Source organism: Lipotes vexillifer, unplaced genomic scaffold, assembly GCF_000442215.2.
Source record: "Lipotes vexillifer unplaced genomic scaffold, Lipotes_vexillifer_v1.1 scaffold384, whole genome shotgun sequence".
NCBI classification, from domain to species: Eukaryota; Metazoa; Chordata; class Mammalia; order Artiodactyla; family Lipotidae; genus Lipotes; species Lipotes vexillifer.
The window spans coordinates 1,880,917-1,890,847 of NW_006793498.1; the positions used below are offsets into that span (position 1 = coordinate 1,880,917).

At 36.7% G+C, this 9,931-nt stretch overlaps 1 protein-coding gene across 1 annotated transcript in view; it reads right to left on the reverse strand.

Annotated features, from left to right (window-relative positions):
• Positions 1 to 3,307: 3,307 nt before the first annotated feature.
• The window catches only part of ITM2B (integral membrane protein 2B), a 25,382-nt gene continuing 18,758 nt past the window's right edge, over positions 3,308 to 9,931 (reverse strand). The window contains exons 2-6 of the mRNA XM_007466439.1: positions 9,024 to 9,152; positions 7,343 to 7,549; positions 5,909 to 6,019; positions 5,270 to 5,420; positions 3,308 to 4,075 (exon numbers count right to left, since the gene is read on the reverse strand). Of these exons, the coding sequence (XP_007466501.1) occupies positions 3,990 to 4,075; positions 5,270 to 5,420; positions 5,909 to 6,019; positions 7,343 to 7,549; positions 9,024 to 9,152 (684 nt within the window). The 3' untranslated portion in view covers positions 3,308 to 3,989. The remainder of the gene's footprint in view (positions 4,076 to 5,269; positions 5,421 to 5,908; positions 6,020 to 7,342; positions 7,550 to 9,023; positions 9,153 to 9,931) is intronic.

Below are 9,931 nucleotides of genomic sequence, written 5' to 3' on the forward strand. Positions count from 1 at the left end.
TTAGAACTGAATATAGAAACCCCATCAAATTATTTACAAAGATACGCGAGAGAGTTAGGACGCTCTTGTTTTATGCCACTTAGAAATGGATTTTGAGCTCCCAAGAGCCCACTCCCACCCATCTGCTTCTCAGGACTAATCTGCAATAGAAGGCTGGGAGGATTAAGAGTCCACACTGAATAAAGGCTACAGTATATATATTTTTCTCAATCTTAAATTGTGATTAATATTTTCTCAATAAGATAAAAGCCTAACAGTGATAAATACTGAGAGAGCTGAGACTAAACCATGCTTCTTCCTCATGTAATACGTGAATGAGAAGGACCCAGAGAAAGGAAAGCTAACATTGACTTCGGACGAGACATTCAACAACGTGCCCTTTTTATAAAGATACATGTGAAGCCCTTACTGAGTCTCAAAGAGTTAAATGTGCAAAGACTATTGTCCACCAGAGTAGGATTTACATAATTCTGGGCAACACTCTTCACTAGGTGGAGAGGGGGTGTCCAGTAAACTATTAAATGTGCCCTTCGAGGAATGTCATAGATTCAGCCAGTATGACATAACCGCATTCAAACGTGGAATCTGGACCTGTTCCTCCCCATAAATCCACTTCCTTTTCGTTAACAGCATTATTAAACTGCCTTTAAGTTTCTTTATATTCTACACCCCACTTGTGCTATTTGAGATAAATACCATTTATTTTTAACACTGTGTTTTGTTCTGTTTTTGCATCCCACTTATTAACATGTGTGTTGAGAATCTAAAATGGATACAGGAAAAGCAGAAATTTAAAAAATATGCACTAAAAAATAAGCTCAGGGTTCACAAAAAGCATAACTGCCAACAACTGAACAGACCTGTACAAAGCACTCTCACATTTATTGTTTCATTTTCTTCCACCTTTTGAGCCAGAGTCTTACTGCTGTGTCACTGATGAATGATCACCATCAGAGTCCTAACAACTTGCAAAGATTTTAGTCTTCTGACTTGTGTGCTCTTCTTTCAACCATGCAATAGGGATACAATGTTCCTGGAAAGGAGCTGGATTAGAGCAATCTTAGGTAAATACACACACACACAAGACGGAGTGCCGCACAGAACTCAAGGGCAGGGACGCGTGTACAGCTGAGTCTCGCCTAAGCCGCCAGGAAGCCAGGCAGTCCTCTGTGCCTGCCTGATGATATCATCTTCTCACTCACTTCCTTTGCCTTCTGATTTTCCCAAGCCCATGCCCACACCAAGACTGCAGTCTCGGGCATGGCACATGAGTTCAAAGGGTGTAACCCAGAATCTCAGTTGGAGTTCCAAAACTCCTGGGCACCATCTGACTGACCAAGCTTGGGTGAGACGGGCACCCCTATTCAACTGACTCTAAATAAGGGATACATCTCAGCATTTTTAATGGCAAAAATGTCATACATTACTGAAACGTCCAACAAGAGAGAACTTATTAGAAAATTACAGCACATCCACGATAAATATAGTGCAGCCTTTAAAATGGAGACTTTTCAACAATCTGTAAAGGGCTTATAGTAAGTGGAGGAAAAGACTGTAAAACAGTAAAGACACAGAAGTCAAGTGCATAGACCAAAATAACAACAAAAACGAAAAATCCAGTGAGCTCTTGGTAGGGGGAATAATTTCTGTTTTCCCTGTGTTTCTATATATTTTCCAAATCTGTCAAGAGTACGCTGCTATTGTAGTAAGATAATACAGTTTTAAAAACACACTCAATTTCTTATTATGATTATTTCTGGGTGATGGAATTATGGATGATCTTTATTTCCTCGTGAGTTTTTTTTTTCATCCATTCATTCATTCATTCGAATTGTTCATTTGTGGTAAAGACAGTGTTTTGTGTTCAGCAGATCATTTTGGTTCTCCTCCTGGACACACCCAATGACTACATTTCCCCATCTCCCATATGGCCTGGGGTCACATGGCTGAGAAGCTTCTGGCCAGTGGAAATGGGGAAAAGCGATGTGTGCCTTTCGGGCCTGCCTATAAACCCCTGGAGGATTTAGCACTCTAGCTCCTCCCCTTCCAGGGCAAGTTTGAGGATTCAAAGCTGGCATTGTTACAAGATGAGCAAGTGTGAGTCCCTGGGAGACTTCTTGCCACATTGAAGTAATGATGAAAACAGACAAAATCCTACTGTTTGAAGTCACTGAGATGTTAGGATTGTTACAGCAGTTCATCTGTCCTAACGAATAGAGCATTACTATTATCCTAGGAAAACAGAAACTAAAATACAACCTTCCAAAATATAAACCTTCAACAGCAGTCCATGATCTATTGAAGGAAGTCCTCAAGATGGCATAAAAGGTCCTCTATTACCTGGTCCCATGCACTTCACATTCCAAAAATCTCACTGTCCCTCATAAAGGCTCCCAAAGCTCCTGGACCTGTTCTTCCCCATTACAGTAGCAATCACAACTGTATTGTAATTAGTTGGTTATTCATCAGTCCCTTTCACTAGACTGTGAGTTTCCACTAAGGCAGCAGTTGTCTTTCTTCTTCACAGGTATGCCTTCAGTGCTTCATGCCATGTCCCGGGCATATAAAGGATGCTCAGTAAGTATCTGCTGAATGAATTAATAATGTGCTCCTAAATGTTCATAGCCCATAAAAACTACGAAATTTCAGAGCTCTGAAGGTAAGGAAAAGCAATTCTCATTTGATTAGAATACATTCTCTTCTAAAACAAATCCTCAATCTCTGAATACCTGACTAGCCAGCCTAAAGCTTTTACAGTATTACTGAAAAGAAACCAAGAGCCAGGAATCAAATAATATTCTTGTTAGACCAGAACTGGTTCCTAGAGTAAATCCTTTATGGGTCTGTGATGCTTTAAAAATTCTGACTTCTTAAATTCAGAATTGGAATTTGTCTCAGGAATTTACAGTGAAATTACTCTTAGATATTTTAAATAGGGGTGGATTCTAAATTATTTCAGATAGGAAACTACCTTAGAAATATAAGAATCACCACTATAACTCAAAATGCTCCATTTTTGAGAAGACATTCTCAAGAAAGCACTTTATGCTCCTTGGAAAGTTCAGGTTTAATGACAGCCCTTCCATTAAATACAAAAGCATTATTCTAAAATGTTTAAACAGCATCTTTCAAGGTTGAGTCTTAGATGTTACTTTAATAGCATCCATGAAGAATGTAGTTACTTTTAAAGTTTTTTATTTTTTAAAAAAACTCTGACTTTACCCACTGTATGTAGAGAACTGGATTTTTAAGAAATAGTTTCTTCTTTAACATGGATTATCTCAAGATATGAAGAACCAAATTACTCTTTGGTTTTATTATGTGGGAAAAACAACACACAGTCCTTTAGTCAAACAACTTTGTGATATTTATATTCCATTGCACAGGTACAGATTATACAAATTAGTAATACAAGTTATTTCTTAAATTCCAAACATTTTCTAAAATATTATTATACCAGATGCCTAGGATATTAAAACATCAAGGTGGAAATCATACTCTAAATAGTTAAATATGACACTGAAAATACTACACATTTTAATTAGAGGAAAATTAAAATGTGTGCTCAAATGCTCTAACAAACTAAGTAGCAGGGCAACAACTACAAATAAGTCACTGTGGTCCATTTTTACGTATGCATATATATGATTATTAGATAACCCCTCCTCTTGAAAATGCATAATTAAAACATAAAAATCTGGATAAATGAATTAATGAAATTTAAACTCTTCCTAAGATCTACGGTGAAGTGTACTATTACCTACGACTTCATACAACTACTAATTCAAGATAAAAGACACCACACTTGGAAAGAAAAAAAGATTTTTTAAAGATAATGGTTTTAATTGAGTTAATGAGATGAAAAACAGTGAAGCCCTGTGTTCTACTTACATGAAAGAAGATTTTAAAAAATAATCACTGCACAAAATACAAAGGGTGGTGTTATGCTGTGGTGTTAAATTTTTCTCCATAATGTTTTTCTTGACTGTTCAAGAACAAATTAAAGTTTCCACAGCAAATTTGTTTTCAAAATGCCGAATCATAGCACAATTGCTGACTTCGCGTTTCTGAATACCTGTTTGGAAGGGAAAATTTTTTAAATTTCTGATTCTTCAGTAATAAATATTCATGTTAATTTTCACAGTTATTATTTAGACATAAAAAATATTTTACTCTATATTCCAGTAACTTCTATAGTTTGATTTTTTTTAACAGTGCAGAAGTAGATTTAACACTGCAGAAAATAATTTCCCTCTCTTTTCTAAACTAAGTATCTTAACAGATGCTAGTAACAATAATAATGCCATACATATAAATTTATGACCTTGAAGGTAGTGGAAATGTTCTGTATCTTGACTGTGGCGGTGATTTGCTGAAACTCAGAACTACACACTAAAAAGGGTGAATTGTATTATACGTAAAATTATGACTTTAAAAAAAACTATGAACCATAAGATCATTTTAAAATGAAAGAAATCAAGCTGCAGGCTTCAGGTGACTCACCAGCCCAATGTGGGAGAACAGTATTATCAAAAGTGCTAACAAAAAGCCAGGAACGCACTTTAACTAGGTGCCACAATTTCAAAGAAATCACACCACAGTGTATCTGCATGGCACTCCTTACTTTCTAAAGCTCTGTCACGTGTACTTTCATTTTATTTTTACAATGATCTTGAAAAAAAAATGGGGAGATGATATCATCACGTGAGAAAACAAAGGTGAAGTGATTTGGCAAAGCTACATTAGTTGTGTCAATGCTCTTAATTCTTCAGCCAAATTCCTTTCGAACTAACCTGACTGTGGTTATCTTCAATGTGATCCAAAAGGCAAACTCTGCTTAGAACCTAGATCCCTGAGCATACAAATGAAGAGCTACTTTAGAGACCCTCTGGATAAGCAGAACCCTTGCACAGTACAGCTCAACCAAAGGGGTAGGATGGAAAGGTGGACTGGGTGGCCATATGCAAAGTGAGGTAAGAGTACCTCAAGGGAATGACATTTCACATTCACCTATTCTATCTGAAAAGAGTAGATTTAGAATTAAGATGACTCTTCAGAAATCTAGAAATACTATACAATGTACAATATAGTTTTATTTTCTCACTCAAGGCAAGTGTATTGGTAACAATGACTACATCTAAATCTAATTTAGATTACATCTAAATCTAATTTAATACAATGAAGTAAAACAAACTTACATCTAAATCTAATTTAATACAATGAAGTAAAACAAACTTTTTTGCCAACATTTTAACATTAGAAGTATTACCTTTAATGGTTTCTCTGCGTTGCAGTTTGTAAGTTTCCTTGTCATGGCACAGTCGATAAATATAGAAACCCAGGTGATCAATGTTTTCAATGCGATCAGTGATGACCATGTGTTCATGAATCAGATATGACTGAGGCAAATATGTCCCAGCCTACATTTGGAAAAGAATATATTACACAGATATCTCAAAACATACATTGAACAGACAAGGAAAGCAGACAAACTTCTTAGAGATTATAGTACAGAACAGAGATTGGCAAACTACTACCCACCATCTGTTTCTATAAGTAAAGTTTTATTGGAATATAGTTGTGCCCATTTGTTTACATATGGTCTATGGCATCAAAATTGATTAGTTGCAACACAGATCTTATTTTTTAAAAACCTACGATTTGTTCTCTGGCCCTTTAGGAAAACTTAAATATAATTTTAGAAATTACATTTTAATTTCAAAATATAAAGTATTAAAAGAAAAGAGACAAGGAAAAAACCTGAAACCACAAGTCTTAGTTCCTCGTTGTAAAATGCTTATTAGCCATACTGTCAGTAAGATGGGCTCCTATAGGGCTAATTTCTCAACAAGGAATTCCAAGATGCTGTAACAGCATCAATAATAAGAAGTATTTGAAAGTTTTATACCTTTATGTTAATAAGTAACTCCAATAGGTTCCTGGGTGGCATAACAATGGAAGTGTTCAGAGGAATCACATAGCATTTATCCAGGTTAAGATCTAAATAGGCTGTGAGTTTCTGGGAAGAAAAAGATATATTTTCATTAGATTAATGTACAAATATTACCAATATACAGACAGGCAGCAACTGGATTTTTAAGAATAACTTGTACTATTAGAATGTGTAAATCACTTGCATTTCAACAAATCAAGAATTTGGTGGGGTAGGAATGGAAATAGTAATGGGAGAGGAAATTTTGCTACTAGTAAACACAGTTCTTATCAGATAACAACAAACTATTAAAATTAACTCAAATAAACTACCACCTGATTAAGAGACTTAGTCCCCAGTCCCCTCACTTATAAACCCTGATGCCCTCCAAGGCAACCATCTATTGTATATAAAAATTAACTTCTCTCGGGCTTCCCTGATGGCGCAGTGGTTGAGAATCTGCCTGCCAATGCAGGGGATACAGGTTCGAGCCCTGGTCTGGGAAGATCCCACATGCCACGGAGCAACTGGGCCCGTGAGCCACAACTACTGAGCCTGCGCGTCTGGAGCCTGTGCTCCACAACAAGAGAGGCCGCGACAGTGAGAGGCCCGCGCACCGCGATGAAGAGTGGCCCCCACTTGCCACAACTAGAGAAAGCCCTCGCACAGAAACGAAGACCCAACACAGCCAAAAATAAATAAATAAATTTATTTTAAAAAAAAAAATTCTCTCCTATGCATCTAGAATAGTACTAACTAGTTACTACCATCCATAGAGAACTAAGTCAATTAAATGATTTTGTGTTCTTGTGGTTCAGATGAGAAAACTGACTGAGAAAGACTATATCATAGGATGGTTTTGAGGATTAAAATGAGTTAAACTAAACCATGTAAACATTTAGATTTCTTTCTTTTCTTTTTTTTTTCAGTACGAGGGCCTCTCCCTGTTGTGGCCCCTCCCGTTGCGGAGCACAGGCTCCGGACGTGCAGGCTCAGCAGCCATGGCTCACGGGCCCAGCCGCTCTCCGGCATGTGGGATCTTCCCGGACCGGGGCACGAACCCATGTCCCCTGCATCGGCAGGCAGACTCTCAACCACTGCGCCACCAGGGAAGCCCAACATTTAGATTTCTAAAAGCAACTGAGCAGCAAAGGAAGAACAGCATATGGTGTGTATTAAGGCAGACAAGGCAAGCGGAAGAAAGGCAGGTTCACTGAGGGTCTGCTTCAGACAGAAAGCCCATCAAATGTTGGAGTTTATCTTGCAGGGCAGAAGAAACCCAAGGCCATTTTTTTAAAAAGTAAAAAGTAAACCATAAATAGAATAAATTAGCAAATACTGAAAATGAAACTACAAAAGCATCGATTAAGGAACTTGCATTCTTTTTACAGCTCAGGGGACCTGGCTCACCTTGTTAAAATCATGAACAATGTTGGCAGGATCACTATCTGCAAACTCTGGGACAGGCACGCTGATGAATTCAACCTGATCTTCTTCAAAGATCTTAATATTTTCCTCAATGGTCTGGTAGCGAGCAGCTGGGGCATCTGCAGAAGGCTCATTTAAGATGACATCATCTTTGATGTACTTTATTCCACAGTAGTAGACGTCATCTGGCTACAGAGAGTTTAAACACTATTTCAGCAATTCAGTGGAAGACAGGTTTTTAAATATAAGTATTACTTAAGCTGCCACCTTTACCTACATAGCATTTTGCTTGCAAACTCTTACTTTTAGATGACAAGTCAGACAGTTTAATTACAGCGTTAACACATTCTTTAAGATCAGGTTTTAAAGTACTGTAAAAAAAACCGGTTTCAGAAGGAGAAAAGCAGCTGATTTCTCCTTTACTTTTTGTGTTCGACAAAAACAGAATATAAAGGCAATTATCCATCTGGTGACAAGTAAATCTGAAGAAACACACAGGCCTATTTCTACCTGTAAGTCTTATTTTTATAAAAGAATATATTCAGAAACCAGTAATGTTTTTCTGAAAGAACATACTTCTAAAACTTTTTGATGTGATTCACTGATTACATGATTTTTCTCTCATTATCCAAGAGGGATAGTTTTTCTGAAATTTCCACAGGCATACAAGTAGTTCTGATTTTGCCTTAAAATATATCACAATTAAGTGGAAAATATCAGATTATAGCAAACCATTAGAAAGATTTTTTTTTAAGTATGCATATATAATAAAGATTAGGAGCATATAACAAAATGTTAGGTCAACAAATATCTCTGGACAGTGGAATCGCAAATGATCTCTTTTATATAAAAATACATTTCTTGTAAAAAACTGCATTAGAAAGATGACTAGTATTTCACTAATATCTATCAACATGCCATTATCTCAAAAAATATAGAAAATGAGCACAAAATTTACACATCCTATGTAGAATATTTCATTTTCTAAATAAAATCTATTTGTCAACAGTTTCTCCAAACTCTGGTATGTTAAAAGAAGTACACATACTAAATTATTGTCAGAGAAATATATCACAAAACAGAGATCATAATCATTGTAATCAGAAGAAAAAATGTCTTAATCCACTGGGATTACTATTCTGTAATAAATTATAAACAACTTTTATCCTAAATTACTTCATCATTATTGCTGAAATCACATTCTTAAGAGAAACCAATGACTGGGGAAGAGGCAGAGAGAAGTGGAACCACTATACTCTGGGCCCAGGAGCAAAAGGCTATTGTGGGGAAGCCCAAAATGTCTATCAAATTATAGTTTATCAATATGACATTTGAGGCTGGTGTATCTATTCAACTGGCAATTGAAAATACTATAACTTAACTATTAATTACGGTAGGAAAATTGAGGGTTAGTCAATTTTGAAAAATCATCCAGCAATCTATACCCTTTAGTCAGCAAAACAATGTTATTCTGCTTTTAGTGACCGTCTAATAGGTTCAGCAAACTTATGCTCAGGAGATTTTTTAACGTAACTGTAAAATAGGACCACCACTCTGACTAAAGGCCACAGACAAAAAAAGCACAGGCTTAGAACAGGTTTGGGTCAATTTTCTAATACATGTGAAGGAAAGGCAAAAATGTCCCTAGCATTTTCCCACTTACTTGAAGTGCAAAATATTTGTACAGGTATGCTCCTCCTAGAATGACACCTGCAAGCATAAATGCTAGTCCAAAGCACATGCACCAACACCAGGCTCTTCTTTGGCCAACTGGTACCACTTCATCTGGGTCCTAAAATATGAAAAAGACTGATGATCAATATCTTATCTCCAGTCAGAATCACAGAAATGTCAAGCCTGAAAGAAACCTTAATAATTATCATTTTATAAACAAAGATATAAAGGCCAAAGGAGTCAGGTCTCTAATCAAAATCCACCCAGGAATGATTAAGTGGTGGTACCAGGACCCAGCCTAATGCCTCCTGAGCTGAGACACCAGTCTTTTGGGAGAGTTCTTTCTTCTAACTTTCAATACCCCACCTGCCACCCATATCTCTTGAGCAATAAATTACATACTCCACAATTTCTATTTTCTGTGCCTAACTTTTAGTGATTAAAATACCTTCTAATATTTAAAAATTCAGAAGAGGCTACAATACAACTTTGTCGTGCAAAATTATGGTGCTGAGTCTTGTGTATTACAATGTCAGGGAATATGAGATTATTTATAAAATTATGTGTTAGCCTGCTGTAGGTAATTAGTATTTCATACTAGGTACAAAGCCATTCCTAACCAAACATAATAAAAATTTACAGGAAAACTGGGGACAGACCAAATAATATTAAACAGATTCTTTAAACAATTAGAATCTCAAAAAAGTAGGACAAATGTATTTAAAATAATCCTGTAATTCCACTGCTCTACCCTAAAGAATCCCAGTTTAACAAAGTTCTTCTTTTTTTTTTTTTTAGTACGTGGGCCTCTCACTGTTGTGGCCTCTCCCGTTGCAGAGCACCGGCTCCGGACGCGCAGGCTCAGCGGCCATGGCTCACGGGCCCAGCCGCTCCGCG